Source organism: Porites lutea, chromosome 3 (assembly GCF_958299795.1).
Source record: "Porites lutea chromosome 3, jaPorLute2.1, whole genome shotgun sequence".
Classification (NCBI taxonomy): Eukaryota; Metazoa; Cnidaria; class Anthozoa; order Scleractinia; family Poritidae; genus Porites; species Porites lutea.
Window position 1 is genome coordinate 40,032,077 of NC_133203.1, and position 18,040 is coordinate 40,050,116.

Genomic DNA, 18,040 nt, shown 5'->3' on the forward strand with positions numbered 1-18,040 from the left:
GTATGGGTAATTTGGTTTGGGTTAGAATTTTTGGACAATTATAGGAAACTGTCCACATACCCCTCCCCTAAGCCAACATTAACACTTATTTCTCACTTAGGGCAAAATGTTGGCTTAGGGGAGGGCTAGGTGGGCAGCTTCGTATAATCCGATTCTTTTTGGTCAAACCTCTGGTTATAGAATTTTTTCCCCTTCATACAACGGTGTAAGATTTTTTTTATTACATTACACATTACAGATTACACGCAATGAAAGATATATTTCTTTCCATGGGAGGAATTTTTTACGCCACATATTTCCCTGCAATAATTTTTTTCCCTCGAAATCAGTCTGCCGGATACTTTGTTTTTTCTGAAATCACCCATAACCTCCCGAACGGTAACCTATGTCAGTTCAGCGTAAAGCCGTATGTATTCCCGCTCTTCTTTTTTGATTTGGCTTACAAGTTTACGGTACCGGCAAAATGGTCAGTGTCAGAAACCATTTAAAAGCTTTTCGACAGTCGTTATCAGCAGCGATCTAAAACAAACACATTCTCGTCCTTCTTTTGGCTCATGTGATCCAGTTGCTGAAGCTGAGAAGCATGAAGGCGCTTGTCCTGTTCACTATTTTGTTCGTTACGATCGATATTTTCCTCGAGGGTGTTTCGAGTATCTCCACCCTTAACAACGAAACTTATGATGTATTCGTCCAGCTGATAAAAGGAGAGTTTGCAGTTCCTGTCAAGAGTAGAACAAACAAACAGAAGTCTGCAGTAGTACGGTTTTGGAGAAACAGAGAAAAATTGTCTCTAAAGGGTGGAATGCTGTGTTTTAATGGAAAAAGAGTTGTTAAGAGAGAGAAGTTACACGATGTTGTGAAAAGAATGTACAAGTCATCTAAAGGATCAGGAGTCCGAAAAATCTACCATAAACTTAAAAACAGTTATAGCGGTGTTGCAGAGCGAGACGTCCACGAAGTGCTTGCCAAATCAACCTTTCATCAAAGGCTTAACGTTCGCTTTGAAAACAAAGCAAGACTTAGACCAGTCCGTGCCCGAACAGTACAAATTTGACGTCAAATAGACTTGGTAGACATGCAGAGATTACGCACTATTTACAAGGGCAAACCATACAAGTATGTTCTCTCGATCCTCGACGTGTTCAGCCGGTACCACTGGCTGGTACCACTGCAAACAAAGAAGAGCTCCCACGTGGCGCGTGAATTGGTTCGTAGTTACAGGGAGCACGGGGCCCCACGCGTCATTCAGCACGACCAAGGGCGAGAATTTGAAGGCGTGGTAGCAGCATTGTGTAAAAAGCTAGCCATCAAAGTGGGTAAAGGTCGTCCCTATCACCCACAATCTCAAGGAAAAGTTGAGAGGGCACATAGGTCGTTCAAAAAGAAAATCATGCACGACTTCCTGGTGATGGGAAAAGCTGGTGTCAACTGGGTTAAGTCACTAACGGAGTATGCGAGATCCTTAAACGAGGACCCAAAAGAAGAGCTATCCTGGAAATCTCCCTTCGAGATTTATTATGGTCGTAATTAAGCCCAACGTTGCTGCCACTGGAAACCCGAATGTGCAAGAATGGGATGTAGCATCGAATAAATATCACAAAATGATACGCCCCTGTCCAAAAGACTGTTCCGAACATGAAGCAAATCTTTGTGCAGTCAGGAATTTGGCGTCGTCGGCTACGCGAAGATGCGCCAACCGCATGGTAGCACGTGGAGAAAGAAACAATCCTCTGTCGATTTACAAAGTTGGAGAGACTGTTCTGATTCGCTATCCTTCCAAAACAAAGTCTGTAACCAAAAGGCATATATTAGAGGCTGATGTTGTTGCAAGAAATGTACGTCTTCATAAAGATAAAGTCGCGTTTCTATCGCCAACAACTGGGAAGTTGATAAACAAATGGATTTCTGTTAGTGACGTTACAAGTTTAACTATGGAAAAAGGAAAACAAAAAAGGAAAAATGCAACTAAAAGTGCCCAAAAAGGAAGTAAGAAAAAAGCCCATAGGAAAAAATATTTGCAACCTTATGACAACCAGAGGTCCTTATTCGAAGATCGTGCGGGCTCCGCACATTTTATTATTTCCTATGATCCCCCTAAAAATGGAAACTGTCAGTTTTCTGCAATTTGCAAATTTTTAAATAGCATAGGAATTCACCGGTCTAACCAAACGATAAGGGACGACATCGTCAACATCGTCAACTACCTAGAGAATAACCCCACAGCTGCTGATGGAACACCGTTGCAAAATTTCACGGACCTGCCGTGACCCATATATCTGTCTTCAATGTCACAAAATGGTACGTTTGGTGACCACATCACGCTTCAGGCCGCATCTGATCCTTACAATGTGGAGTTCCAAGTTCTTTCATCTTATGGACCTGGGAATAAAACCACTATTTCTCCAATTGTCGCAAATCCGCTGTGTACTTTCACCTTGGGGCATTTTGCAGAAAATGATGGAGAACACTATGTTTACTTAGCAGAGGAATATAAGTCGAGTGAAATAAATATTGAGGCTGAGTGTTTCGCAGATCTTCAAAGTGATCCTTCTCCAGTGGTTGGTGCACCTTTGTCACACGACGCAACGCAAGAAACTGATCAAGGTGGCGAGGAAGAACGAAACGAGGAGAACGATGAACATACGTGTGACAAAGAACCAAACCCTGGAAAGGATGATCATGAGCGTGGGAAAGGGCTAAATCCTGGAAACGGTGACCACGCTAGTGAAAACAGACCAAACCCTGGAGACGGTGTTCGTGCGTGTCAAAACAAGCCACACCCTGGAAACGGCGATCATACGTGTGAGAACAGGCCACAACTTGAAAACGATGATGATGCGTGTGAAAACAGGCAACACCCTGAAAACGGTAATCATGCGTATGATCAGGGGTTTAATCCCACTAACCAACCAAACGCTCTCTCATCATCAGCAGGGCCGTATTTAAACCCCGACGTTCTGGAAGAAATTATACGACAAACATTACGAATGTATCCTTATACGCGCCCCTCGTTGAGAGCTGTCTCGAGATTTTTTAAAAATATTGTCGACAGAGAGCCACTACCCCAGGTGTACATCCCAGAACTAAATGACTTTATAGACATTCGCCGAGTGAGTGTGCGCAAAAGTATGCGTTTGAAAGCAAAAAATAGCGGTGCTGTCGTTAGGTTACGAGAGATAATTAACTCTGTTCAGTGGGTCAGCGCCTGGCTAAGTTTCATCGCGGCAGGGTACGGATGGTTCTTTATTACACATATCTACTGGAAACAAAAAAGCCACTATTAATGTCCTTTGAGGCTACAACTCGTCCGTTCATATTTTATCACCGTTTCTGTTTCCTATGTAACAATCATAATTATCATATTATACGCTATTTCCGATTGCCTCGGGTTTTATACGCTATTTTCGTTAACCATCTTCCGTTATATGAGGGAAAAATGTGATGCTGTGAGCAGGATTATATTTCTGTCGTATGAAAGCCTTGAGTTGCATGGTTTAATGTATTTTATAATCGATTCCTAAATGTCAGCGAAAAAATAAAACGGTTATTGTTGTGTTGCTTACTTGAAGATAATAAATGGTGTTCTGGTTCCGTATGTACATAAATAACGTTAAATTAGCCCTACCCTTGCACCCTGAACTAATGTTCAACGAAAATTTCATTGCTACTCATGTGGCTTCGTTTATGACATACAAATTGTATAGTACGTGTTATTTGTTTGTGTAGTCAGGGAAATACTCACACCAGTAGTCACCCATTTCATCTCTAGAAACATTTCCCGAATTTTCAGTCTAACTATTCTGTCTTTTGTAGCTTTAGACATCTAACAGAAAATGTGCAATAATTCAAGAGAAGTTAGAGCTACATAATATATTACTTCTGTATTGGGACCTGTATTACGTTCAAATCAGCGGAAACAAACGTCCGATTAGGTTCCCTAAAGATGATTACATCTCCTCATTTTGACTGTTTCATTGTAATATTAGAAATTATAATAATAATAATAATAATAATAATAATAACAATAATAATAATAATAATATTAACATTAATATCAATAAAAATAATACCTTATAATTTAATTGAAGATCTGGATTCGCTACCGATGACTGAGCAAAAATACCGATTTTGAAATAGCATGCACGTCGTTATTCGGAAATTATTACATTTTGCGTTATTACATTATGCGTTAGAAAAGTTATTACAATTTGCGTTGAAAGATTGTTACATTCTGCGTTGAAAATTTTATTACATTTTGCGTCAATGTTATTACATTTTGCGGCGATTCTTATTACATTTTGCGTTTATATTACAGTTTGCGGCGATTATTACATTTTGCGGCGTAACACCCGTACTTGTGATTGGTCACGTATTGACAGTGACATAATCGGATTAGTTGAGAAAATGGTGGGCGGATTACAAAAACACCGGCTCTTAGAGCAGGCGCTCCCTTCCCTTTCCCCTCTTTCGTGCTTTTCTCCCTCCCCCTCCCTCTCCTTCTTTTGCGCCTGCCACGCAGGCTATCATCCATATTCTACAGTCTTGTATTTATGATGTTCTCATGGCCGTGGTCCGGGAACTCTCCAGTTATTATAATAACTGTTACCCCTATTAAAGAATGCCAATCACTTATTAATGACTTTTGACAATATTTATTGGTGTTAAAAGGCCCTGTGTATTAAGTCGGAAAGTATAAAGTGCCCCATTCCTGTAAGTTGCTTGATACTACTACAACTTTATGGTCGACTTAATAATTCCAAGAAAATAAAACCAACTAATTGGTTTTTCAAATTCGATTTTTAATGCCTTTACACTCTTGGCGAGTTTTGTTAGTTCTTGTCTGGTAACCACTCTGGCTGAGATCAAACCCACTTCACACCAATTTATCTGTTATACACAACGAAAATTAAACTTTTCAAGCCAAACGGGAACTTTTTTTCATTATTTCGACATTCGCACGGCAACAACGAAGAAATTTTGTTACACCATGAAGACGATTGAAATACGTTACTGTTTTGGGTTGCGCTCCTTTTGACTAATCTAAATCCGGATTTTGCGATCCGAAATTTGATTTTTCGTTGCATCAAGGACTAAACCAATCTAAGATTGCAATCTGAACGATCGACCTCCGTACTTGGATCGTTCAGATAAGTATCTCAATCTGGTTTCAGATTTTTGTTGCTTTTAACGAAACTTCTTTTCGATCGCAAGAACTTGCTCGTCCATCAATAATAACGTTAGTTCAGGCAAAAGTTATTTATAATCCTCCTTTGTTCTATGTCGCTAAAGGATTGTAGTATAATATATAGATTTAGCCACGGCTAAAAGCGAAGCTCCCATTGAAAAGTTAAGTGATTTTGGATTGAAACAGATCTTGTATCGAGTTGATATAGCCTTATATGTGCACCCAAAAAGATGTACGGTCAAATTTAAGAGCAATAATGGCTCTTGATCACAGTGGATAAGGCGTGGAAAACAAATCAGGCCGAATTTTTTTTGCGATCGACAAGTTTAAAAATTCTTGCCAATAAATCTGGGTGCGTGCAAACCTTTTTTTTATTTTTTTTTTAATACACCACATCTGAGGAGAAAGAGTACTATTAGGCGCTGTTTTTATCATACAGACCTCGTACAAAATGCGGTATTTCACAGTTTTACTCGGGTGAATTAAGGAATGGGTCTCTTGAAATTTGTAAGGGGGTGGTCTAGTTTAAAGGGGATTTAACTTTTCGACTTGAAACTTTGCATGCGGTAAATACTTCTTAAAAATCGTTTTATCCGTTGTCACTAATGAGCTATCTTAGTCACGTGACTTGTCACGCCCATTTTTTTGCCATTTAGTTCGGTCCAATTTTACGACATTTTGCAAATACTAGCTGTGATTTATTTTGCTTTCTTTCAATGACTATTAACACAAGGTTTATGGAATTAATCGGGCTTTTTCAAAATTATTTGTTTTGCGAGAACTATAACGTTTCCAGTTGAGAGTGGGACTGGGCCGAGGAGAAAACATTTTGATAATTGCATAAGAATAAAATATTTTGCAATTCCCCGTTTAATTTGACTCATATGCCTTTAAACTTAACACTATGGAAAAATAAACGGGAGCTTCAACAGTCATTTTCATGGTGTAATCTAAAAATACTAAATTTTGCATAATTATGGGCGTGGCTGGTCACGTGGCCTTAAGAGGCTCAGTGTGAGGTCCAAAAATGGTTCCAATGTTAAGCACATATGTTTAAGTAAAAATGAAAAGAGATGGCAGACAAAACAAGAAAAAAATGATAAAAGCCCAAAATGAAGCGAGGAGCCATGCCTTAAATCACTCGAGTACAAGACAAATTGCATTCATTCAATATTCAGGACCATCGAAGCACGCGTGGACTTTTAATTAGTGAAACCGTTCAAAAAATTTCCAAAATCACCTATACGGCCAGCCGGTTCTAACTTTTGACAAGCGCCAAATTTGCAAAGAAATTTTAAAAGAGTTACGCTTCAACGTGATAAAGAATTTATTGAGTCTATTTTTTATTCATGGTTTTATAACGACGTGTAACCTTAAGAAGCGTTTGATACGCTCGGCATTTTGAGTACTCCTGCAAGCGATGTTTATGAACGGCTGAAAACAAACGGCAAAGCGATGAAAATTACACTTTTGAGACTATCAACAATCAATAAAGAAATATAATTCGGTAGAACATTTACAGAGACAACAATTTTCATTCACGAAAACAAATGAGTATTTTTAAGTGTCTCTAAGAATCCTCAAGTCTTTACTAGTAAGCTTAAAGATAACCTGAGATCAGGCTCTATTTTCGTTTTGCTTTGAAAATTACATTCCGACGGGCAAGACGAAACGAAAAGATTAAGTTTGTTTTTAGCAGCAGGTTTCCCAGGCCTGTTTGCTGTTTTCAAAAATGAACTCAGGGCAAGACGATCGCTCAAAGCTTTCTTTCTACAGCCAAAATTGTAACTAAATATTCTTCGGAAAGTCTTTTCTTTCTATTTACGGTGGATTAATATCGACTAAAGGCTTTTTAAAGTTCTGTAAGCTTAAGCTTATATCAAACCTCATACTAGGTCAGATCAGTGTCTCAGTCAAATCTTAATACAAACGTGCATAAACTAGGTTCATAAACTGCGCCGCTGGACTTTATGAAATTAGATATGGATACAATAGTTACTCAGCCTTACCATATTTCCAGATGCAGCTCCTGAAAGCTATCAAGTAAGGCAAGGATCGCTTGAGCCTTTATAATTCTCGCACGCATTCAGCAAGGTTAAAAACTAAAACGATGCCATCCGAAATCGGATTATCGGCTTTGACAAGCGACGCATTTCTCAACCAAAAACCCAATAAACAAAATAGCCATGAATAAGAGAACAATCTCGATAGCAACTGTATTGCTTTTTGTACATCCAGTGGAAAAAGACAGTTAAAAACATGACAAGTTGACTCAAAACTCTGTCAGCTTCAGCTGTCAAAGTAAACAACTTTCAAGATGCTGCATAAACTTTACGCATGAACTCACCCGTCAAATTTTAACCAATCAGAGCACGTGGAGCGTGACCAACACGTGATCATGGTAAGAAAAGGTCTTCCCCGCCTGTATTTTAAAAATCTGGCTGAATTTTTGCGTCTGACGTCAGTTTGAAATCAAAATCGTAATAGTGTGGGACGATACTGACATAAACACATCTTTGATATGAATTTTAAAAAAAGTAAACGTGAGCCTACAATCATTTGAAAACGAATAAATTGTCAGCGGATAACTTCAAAAAATACTCACCTTGATGGGTCGACACCTGTGCCCGCGATACGGTCAGGTGATACTGGTCAGCGGATACCCTGTTTTGACAGCTGTCAATTGATGACAACATTGATGTGCAATCAGCTTCCTACTGGGCTCCCAAAGTAGCTAGAAAGTATGAGAGTAAACATTGGTATGCCTGTGGTGCGGACGGACGGCCGGTCGCTCGGTCGGTCGGTCACGTGATTACCAAATTTTCTGGGATGGGTAGATTACCTTAGGTATGGGGCTCCGCCCAGGCGCGCGCTTCGCGCGCACGTGGAGCTCCGCTATCAAACTTAAGTTCCACTGTAACTTAATCCGTAAGGAAGCGAGAACGCTTGGATTTTCCTACCGTTTTAAAGTTTTTTTTAATGTGTGTGTGTTTAGAGCCCATTCAGGGCGGGACGGGGGGTACTCCGGAGTTCAAGTGACAGGGATGATCGAATGGGGAAAAAATCAAAACCCCCAAAAATCCCTAGGACTTTAAAACAAAACCCAAAGCACTCCCTGGACCAAAATTTAACCAGCAAAAAGATCTCGTGCCGAGCCATAAAAATTTCCAGGAAGCGTTAAAATGATATAACTATCAGGAATCTTGAGATTGTTTTGAATACCCAAAACAATCCCTACTTTAATCAAGCTATCCAATAAATACTTGCTAAAATTTTCCTACCCAAACAGATCACAAAATCAAAGATTTGAAACCGAAAACAATCCTTTGATCATCCCTGTCACTTGAAATCCGGAGTGGTTTGCCGCTGCGGTTTAGAGTGCGCCTCTCAGCACTTGAGAATTTGTTATTGTCTTCTGAATATTCTTAAATCAAATTCCAGATAATTTGAAGTTGACAAGTGGTAACAGCATGAGCAACCACTAGTTAAAGAGCAACGTTTCTTTGCATTTCTCCGCCGTGAAGAGAAGACGCTGAATTTAGGGGAAAGTGTTGGAATTGAGAAGAAGATCAGAGCAGCATGCAGCTGATGTATGGATCAATCCAGTTATTTCAAATGTTTTTTCCGGTTAGCAGGAAAATTCAAACAATCTGGATTTTTTTGGACCTGTACTGTTAGGATATTAGGGTGTGATAGCCAAGATTAGACAATTTTGTAATCGTTTTGAAATTTTGATATTAACACAATTAATTTTGAAAATGAGGCATATTTTACGAAAAAACAAAAGCTTTACTTTACCATGTTTATCGCCGCCTCTGGCCGTGTTTTTCTTTTTTCATCAATCCAGTATTGATGACTTAAAGAGATAAAAACAAGTTTTACCAGTTTTCTCTGATTCTTCGCATTTTGTAACATAAAATTAAAGAGAATTTTTAACTAATAGTTTCCGTTAAGTCTAAACACAAATATACTAAGGGACTTATAAGTCAATTCACACCTTCTCCACAGAAAAAAAATTAAAATGTACAGATTGGACCGAGGATATTGAATAAGTGAATGTGATCATATCCGCTGAAAAAATGGCTAATTCAAGAAAATCAGTTAGCTGAAAAAAAATACGAAAACCCATTAAAAGATATAAAACTAAAGCTATAGAAATACCAGCTGAAGTTTTTTAAAAATAAATCCATCATCAGAAAGTCAAGAGTCTGTCAAGCCTAGCTCCTTAAAGAACTGTCCAGATACTGTTCAGTCTCTTACATACGCTGGATACTACTTCGTGCGCCTCGTTTTCTTTTAATTTAAGCCTATGTAAGCTGGATTTGTCTGCATTCAGTATCAATCTGAAGTTACTGGAGTCGAACTAATCCGTCTATGACCTGCGTGGCAGGTGCTTGGAAGGGGAGGGGGAAGGGCTTTTTTTGGCGCCCCCTCGCGTTTCTTTGGCGCTCAAAACCCCCTTTCCCTTCCCTTTCAAACGCCTGTCACGCAGGCTAATCTGTTATGTTGGCGTATTTTGATGAGGGAGTAACCGTCTGTCTGTGCATGGGCGGCGGCCGATAAACCGTCTTTACTCTTTAGTGTCAGGAAAACGACCAATCCGGCATTTATGTCTTGCACTGTACTAGCTCCCGATATTGGTCCCGGCGTAACCACTTGAACTGCCGTTCGGTAATCGAACTCAGTCGAAGGAATGGGTTCGATTAAGTCCGGTAAGCGAACACAGTCGAACCAAAACAATTTATGAGAGTTCGATTTTCGCACTCAATCGAAGCAATCGAACTTACTTAAACGATCTAATCTACGCTCAAAATAGGCAAGAACAAAGCAACAAAACAACCAGATTATCTACGATCATGAAGAATAAATGTTCTGGGTTTATTGAGTTCGCTTGATCGCTTTGTTTTACTGTTTAGTTTACCTGGTCAACGTGGCAGATTCAAAAGTGGAGGAGGTCTGAACCTAAAAGGGACGCTATAAAGTAAAAATGTCTTTAACGGAGCATAATATTCACTGTGTGATTGAGGATAAAATTGCAATATGGCAATAATAGTCTTTTTCTTCCAGGGTGTTCTTCGTCTTGCAAAAAAATACACTATACTGTACACTGATCCGCCACAACCACTCCCGAAATATATTTTGTCGTAGGACACCCTACAAAAAATAAAACATTCGGGAAAACAAGCGCATTTTCCTTTATAACGTCCTATCTTTTAATCGAAGGAATGCCAACTTCGACCATCGAACCTAAGCGAACTCAATCAAAGTTCGATTTAATCACTATTTTTTTTTGTGAGAGTTCGATTGTGTTTGATCACCGAGCTTAATCGAACATTATCGGTCGATTAAGTTCGATTAAAAAACGTTCGATTTAGTTCGAGTGGTCACGCCAGGATTGGTAGAGGAAAAGTTTGAAAGCAGATCCTCTCACTCGTAGCAACCAGCTTAAAATAACTTTTAGTACAACTGACAATCAGTCCATTGTCACTAAGAACCGTATTTATAAAATAATGGAATTCTCTTTGAAGGACAAGAAACGCGGGAAAACACCAGAAGTCAAAGTTCAATCACAGAGTCAGATATGGATGCGTTTTGTTGTATTTTGTTAGTAACCGGGGACCGTTTTTCATTGATCTTATCAAAGTCCGTGGTTTTTACTTCACCCCGGCGCTCCACACCCACCTGGGGCTTGGCCTTGCTTGTTTGAAAAACTCGAAAAAATAACTCAAAGGGCTGCAGCCTACAGGAATATGGCCAACGAGAACAGCCCTCACTACCACAAACACGTTTCTTGTTGTCTATCCCTAACCTTCCATCGGAAAAACGATTTGCACATGGAAGGAAGAGAGGCTACATAAAAGTAAATGTACTAAAATTACAGCAATTGAATTCCTTTGAAACTACCAAACAAACAAACAAGTAAAAAAACCCTAGCTCACATTCTTCTCCTAACCCTCCCAGCCATGTCATCCAGCTCACAATCTCCGACGATCTCCGACGATCATCCTCGACGGAACCTCGGCGGACCACCGGCGGGTTTCCGTACTCTCCCCAGGTTTCTCTCACAATTCCAAATTAAGATGGCGGCGGATGTGTGAATGTATGAATCCTCCAGACAGGCCATTTCTTGGTTGCATTTTCCCTCGTGTGATTTGATCAAGGCGGAAATATCTTGTTACTTAAGGTAAGACAAGCTTTCAGTACATTAAGGATACGTTAGTCTCACAGGTTACACAGGATATTGCCGTCCTCTTGCGAAATCTTTCAATGACACGTCAATGGTTTTTGAAGGTAATTTACATGATAATCGCATCGATCACTTGATTTTAACTGCGTTTGGCATTTAGTCAAGAATATCATTCCGACTGCAGCGTAACTGGGCCGATAAGCCAATTTGTTTCTGATCATTTTACCCGCGCTGTAAGCTTCGGAAGTTGATCTAAAATGTGCGAATATAGACGTGTCCTTTATTGCACTATGACTGAAAATAAAAATAATGTTCTGTGGACTAACTGTTCGTTATTCTAAGGGCATCTCTTACTTTAAACAAGACAGCAGACTTTATCATTTTCTGATCAACTCTCTACAATCTATCTCTAAGTAGTCTATGTAACATCACTCCTTCCAACCAGAGTGATTTTTATCTCATCTCACAACAAATCAAGTGACTTCGGTTGAGGTTTAGGAAACTACAATCGGCAACAAAATTATTGGGGCATTTTACTCAACTAGTGTAATAAGTACAGAGAAGAAAAGAATCTACCTCCCTCCCCACTCCCCTTCATTCAAAGTTGCAGTTTTTGTTGCTTTAACTATAGGTAGCTTGAACAGCAGCACAACATTGCATGGAGGGGATGGGGGAGAGAAAGCTTTATTTCCCCTTTAGAAGTCAGTAAAGCATCAGCTTTAGGGCAAAGTGTCTCAACTACATTGTAATTTTGTCGCCGATTGTTGCTCTAGATTGTAACAATACACACATACCTCCACTTAAGAAAAGGAAAAGAAAAATAGAGCAGTTTATTAAATGTGATTAATTATGCAAAAATCGTAATTGAATATGATTTATGCGCAAATGTTCCTTTTGCTTACTCTAATGAATGGATCTCTGGGCTATTGGTTGCCGTTTCATGCAAATGAATGCATATTTTCTCGTAATGAACAGCAAAAGGTGTAATTCTCATAAACTTTTCTTTTGATGATGCATTGATATCGTTAGGGACTGGTCATTATTTATGTGGGGGGGTGGGGGGAATTTTTTTTGTTTTAGCATGAAAGAAAAAACGTGACCCACCCCTTTAAGCCCATTAGTTAATTCTTGACCCACCCCCATATAACTTTATGTAAGAGGTGACCCACCCCCAACCCCTTTCAATCTATATCTCTATAAGGAGTTCCTGTTCACTGAACGAAATCAGCATATCTTGTGGACCAGTGTCCTACCCTGCGGCCACTTCTTGTTGATGTGCCTTCTTGTATTGTTACAGTATGACTGTCATCATCTGATTCACTTTTGCTTTCACTTTCATCACACAAAACAAGGTCATTGTCACTGTCACTCTCATCACTGTCCTCACCAACACTGACGCTTGAAGGAAATGTAGATTGATTCGATTGATTTTGTCGATTTTTTTTCCGTTATTGCTAAGTTTATTATGCTCAATGTATTTGTCCAACTCGGGGGCTTTCAGAGTGTCAAGCTCCCCCTTCTCTACAAGTGTTTTCCAGTCATAGCAATATACATCTTTTAAGGCTCGAACTTGCTTTCTTTTCTTCGCTCTTGCTTACGGATCTCATTGACACTTAGGTTGGATACCTACATATGACATCCAGTTGTGTCATATTAATTATGTCCAGCATTGCATTAGAATTTATTTAGATCTCCCACATGAGTTGTAGTGAGTGTGATCCTTTACAAAACACACAATGACCCACCCCCAATCATCGTGAAATTCTCTTCCGGCCCACCCCTTTTCTCTAAAAAAAATAGGCCTGGCCCACCCCATGGTTTTTCCCCCCCCACCCCCCCACACAAATAATGACCGGTCCCTTAGGAGAAAATTAATGTTGGTCACTATTGCGACTTATAGCAAAATTTGTTGTATCCCGCTGTGCATTTTGCATATTTTGGGTTTTTGTGTTCCCTCAATCATCTTAGCGGACCTCTTAGGAAATACATATTTACTTGCAGATTGGTGGATCTCCATCTGTTTTGTTTGTTTCCTGCTACAAGGCTTGTTGCTTTCTGACAGGACGTCCTGTTTTGGGCAATAATCGACTAGTTAAGTTTGCTTCGCAGATTTTTATAATCTTTCTCATTCTTGTCACTTGCAAGGATAAAGCAATGTCTGCCTCCTTCCTTTGACTTAAAATCCACTCACCATTGCGATTTCCTTCGTTATTCTTGAGCAGTCAGAGTCATTCTCAGCCAAGCTGGGCAAACATGTTACATTGTGATTTGCATTAACCTCGCCTTCGCTAAAATGATTGATGGAACAGAAAAACCCAAAATCTGTTTTAAGTTTGCAAAACGCGCAGCGCAATACAACAAATTACCCTGTAAAGGATTAACAGTCTATGATCTAAATGATCTTGAATAACCGCCATGAAGATTTTCAAAAACTGAAATGTTTTTGCAAGCCTTTCAAAAGTTTCCACAAAACGTACAGCAAAAAATAGGGAGACGTAGATAACGCTGAATAAATGATAAAATAAAACTTCTGAGTGTACCATTCATGTTTGTAGCAAGATAGAAACCACTACAAACTTGCAAAATTAAAAATAAAATACTTTTTGTCATGTGTAAATGAAATTTCTTGCTTTTGCATGCATCACAACTTTGTATCATTTTACTACATACAATAGTGGCCTAACATTTCTAATGGTGGGGAAAAGGTCTTGATTTTATTATTGACGGATTTTCTAAGACTATTAAATTCATTTGAAGCCATTTTCAGACAAGAAACTTCAACTACACTGCAGCAAGAGAAGTGCTTGTTTGTTTACCTTTTATTGGCACAAAATTTTTTTCCTATGGCTGACAACCAAACGTTTTCTTTTTTTGTTTCAAAAGTGAAGAATGAGTAGGGAATTTTGTTGTTCATTTAACGGAAGTTAGCCTGAGAATCATGATTTTTATGCATCCGTTCGGGATTCTCTTTTCAAATTTTGGTTGCCCATAAGTAAATTATAGGAGCCTGTGGCGACCAGGCCCCCATTAGGCAGTAGCCTTGACACTGCCTAGTGTAAAGTATGTAAATACATACCTTGACAAGTATAAAAACAGTTTTGATTGTTCAAAAGTTGGACTTCATACAAAAATACTGAGTCAATTTTCCAAACTTTAAGATAAAAAACCTTTCGGTGGCCCCATTTTATGAACTTTGCATATGCACTTGTACATGCGAGTGCTCTTGGCTGTACCGTTTGGTTGATTTTCTTTTTCTTGAGAAATAAATCGTGTCTCAAAATCCGTTCAAGTAATAATTATAAAATAACTAAGATAGTACGCGCACTCTGATTGGCCGACAGGAGTGTTTGCATGAGAGTATGTAAACATGGCTGTGGCGTCAAGTTGTTTGGTTTTTCGCGTGCTAATCACGCAAGCACAAATTTGAAAAAGTTTTCGAGTTTTAAACTCAAAAAGTTTACTTTATTTACCCATTCCTTCGTCGGCTGAAACTTGGAAAATCGTTTCAAAGAAGGTGTGTACATTTTTCTTCGCTTAAAGATGACCGTTTTAAGCGAGAAAAATCTGTATTTTGCAAAGCATCTTTTTGCAAAACAAGAACTGATTACGCGTGCAAGACTTCGTGGACAAGATTTTGCGACTGGTAAGAATTTCTCTTTTAATCATCAGTCCCATACAAAGAGTTTTGTGTTTTTTCTCGGGAAAGTTATTTTATAAAAGCAATAGAAAACTTTTTTCCTGTGTTTGCATAGCCTGATATAAACAATATATAATACAATATATGCAAACACGGAAAACGTTTTCTATTGCTTAAATATAAAAAATGCTTGTTTCTCGAAACTCAAGACTCAATGTTTGCATTTTGAAACTCAATCTGTTGGAGTTTGAAGTATTCTTCTGTTTTCATCTCATCATGCAATGCTCATTAGCGTTGTGTAATGAGACAAAATTTTCTGCGTTTCAAGGAGAGAGAATGAAGTTTCGAGGAAGAGGTCAAGATTGTCAACTTTAGATACAGACACTATCAATATGGTCATTCTGATGAACTAATTAAAACTAGGTTTAGGTACACTGGCTGCAGGGGTCTGTTCTTGAAATTCAATAAAGCAAATAATATCTCTAGTACAGGAAAAAAGAGATTGGCCCTTGAATGTTAGTTGATCCTTTACTACTGTATGCTACTATTTGTGCCCTTCAGTTTGATAAATAATAAATTTGAAGATTATCAATTAACAGATTAGTGCAGCGTGAGCTAGAAGTGTGACATATTAATAAAGTTACTGTTTTTTTTAATGGGCCGCTAGAAATGTAGCTGTTTATTTTAGGAGCCCAAAGGGCTCCCAAAAATGCTTTTAGGCAGCAGCCTTTCCTAAGGTAAATGCAAATGTTCACTCGCACTTCCTAACTATTGGTTACTGCTAGTTATTGCAGTTCTAAATTTAATTCTGGTTTGAGATAAATGTGTTTCAAACTGGCAAAACCAGTGGTTTCATAGCTGATCGTGTCCCTTAAACTAATTTATATAATGACCAAAATCAGTTTTAAAAAAAAATTGATATTATTTACTCTCTTTAAGTGTGACTTGAAATCACATTCATTATTTTAGCTAATATATGAACCCCTCTTTCTTGGAAAAATGGCCACCTACAGAACAACACCAAGGGTGGCCACTGGACTCTTACAAAGGGTAAGAGAATAAGCCAATTCCTAGAATAAATCCTGGTACTCTCCAGGGAGGATTTGTAGTAATACAGGTTTCACTATATTGTCTGTATGAATGCTGTATGATGAACCTTAATTACCATTATTTTTAAAGTGTGTTATTTTACCAACCACAAGCATTTCTCAGATCCAAATACAAAGTCAACAAATAATTAACTGACCCTTGTTGTCAGTTGATGGATTCTCTAGTTTGAAGGGTTTATGTAGAATTTTAGGTATGTAATCAGCTGGTATATTTTGTGGAACCACTTTTGCATGAGCCGGTGTCTTAAAAGTTTTCTCATTTTCCACATGTCCGTGACAACACCATCTTTAAACTACTCACTGCAGGCCTCTCACCGCCAGGCCCCAAAGGTTATGCTGGTGGCAACAAAACAAATAATCTGTATTTACCTAATTATGGTTCTTCATCTTTCCAAGGGTATCCTAACTGTAAAACTTTTAAAGCAGGGCAACCTCAATGTCCTTGAGTGTCAGCAGTGTGGCAAGTGTGTTAACAATGCAGGATACTTTATGGCTCATAAAAGATTCCACACTGGGGAAAAGCCATATCAATGTGAACAGTGTGCCAAGTGTTTCAGCCAAGCAGGATGCCTAAAGACTCATGAAAGAGTTCACACTGGGGAAAAGCCTTATGAATGTAAACAGTGTGGTAAGTGTTTTAGCGAAGCAGGAAACCTAAGGACTCATGAAAGAGTTCACACTGGGGAAAAGCCTTATGAATGTAAACAGTGTGGCAAGTGTTTTAGCGAAGCAGGAAGCTTAAGGACTCATGAAAGAATTCACACTGGGGAAAAGCCTTATGAATGTAAACAATGTGGCAAGTGTTTTAACGAAGCAGGAAACCTAAGGAGACATGAAAGAGTTCACACTGGGGAAAAGCCTTATGAATGTAAACAGTGTGGCAAGTGTTTTAGTGTAGCAGGAAGCCTAAGGAGACATGAAATAGTTCACACTGGGGAAAAGCGTTTTGAATGTAAACAGTGTGGGAAGTGTTTTAGTGAAGCAGGAAGCCTAAGGAGACATGAAATAGTTCACACTGGGGAAAAGCGTTTTGAATGTAAACAGTGTGGCAAGTGTTTTAGCGAAGCAGGAAGCCTAAGGATGCATGTAAGAGTTCACACTGGGGAAAAGCCTTTTGAATGTAAACAGTGTGGCAAGTGTTTTAGTAAAGCAGGACACCTAAGGACTCATGAAAGAGTTCACACTGGGGAAAAGCCTTTTGAATGTAAACAGTGTGGCAAGTGTTTTAGTGTTGCGGTAAGCCTAAGGACTCATGAAAGAGTTCACACTGGGGAAAAGCCTTATGAATGTAAACACTGTGGAAAGTGTTTTAGTGAAGCAGGAGGCCTAAGAAGACATGAAAGAGTTCACACCGGAGAAAAACCTTACGAATGTAAACAGTGTGGCAAGTGTTTTAGCGAAGCAGGAAGCCTAAGGAGTCACGAAAGAGTTCACACTGGGGAAAAGCCTTTTGAATGTAAACAGTGTGGCAAGTGTTTCAACCAATCAGGAAACCTGGGGAGTCATGAAAGATTACACACTCAGGAAAGGTCACGTAAATTTTCCCAGAAAAACAAACGTCTTTCCAAACGATTGGAATCCTGTAGACGGAAGAGAGGAAGAAGTGAAAACGTTGATGTCAGGGCTACAGGCTTTACAGAGCACCAGCAGACAGAAAGCGAAACCGGAAACACTGGTGTAACAGATGCGCGATCGGTCATTATAGAGAAACACAGCTGTTGGATTTGTCAAGAGGAGATGAGTAGTGAGGCTCTTCTTCTGCAACATTATGAAAATCATATGACCCATGTTTGTGACGATTATTCTTGAAGTTAAAAAAACGGTTTTTGGTGTTTTGACAATCTTGTTAAGTTCTCAACTCTAAAAGTTTTTGTTTAAAGCATGTTGCTTTCATACTTGCGGTTCATTCGATGTATATGATT

The 18,040-nt window shown here is 39.0% G+C and overlaps 2 protein-coding genes across 2 annotated transcripts in view; both read left to right on the top strand.

The window, feature by feature from the left end:
* The first annotated feature begins 1,075 nt into the window (after positions 1 to 1,075).
* LOC140932288 (uncharacterized protein YagA-like) lies at positions 1,076 to 1,531 on the top strand. Its single transcript, XM_073381909.1, has one exon. It carries the CDS (start codon positions 1,076 to 1,078, stop codon positions 1,529 to 1,531), a length of 456 nt encoding a protein of 151 aa, XP_073238010.1.
* Positions 1,532 to 11,267: 9,736 nt separating this feature from the next.
* The window catches only part of LOC140932289 (uncharacterized), a 34,738-nt gene continuing 27,965 nt past the window's right edge, over positions 11,268 to 18,040 (top strand). Inside the window, exons 1-2 of the mRNA XM_073381910.1 lie at positions 11,268 to 11,369; positions 16,515 to 17,910. Coding sequence (XP_073238011.1) covers positions 16,608 to 17,910 — 1,303 coding nt within the window. The 5' untranslated portion in view covers positions 11,268 to 11,369; positions 16,515 to 16,607. The remainder of the gene's footprint in view (positions 11,370 to 16,514; positions 17,911 to 18,040) is intronic.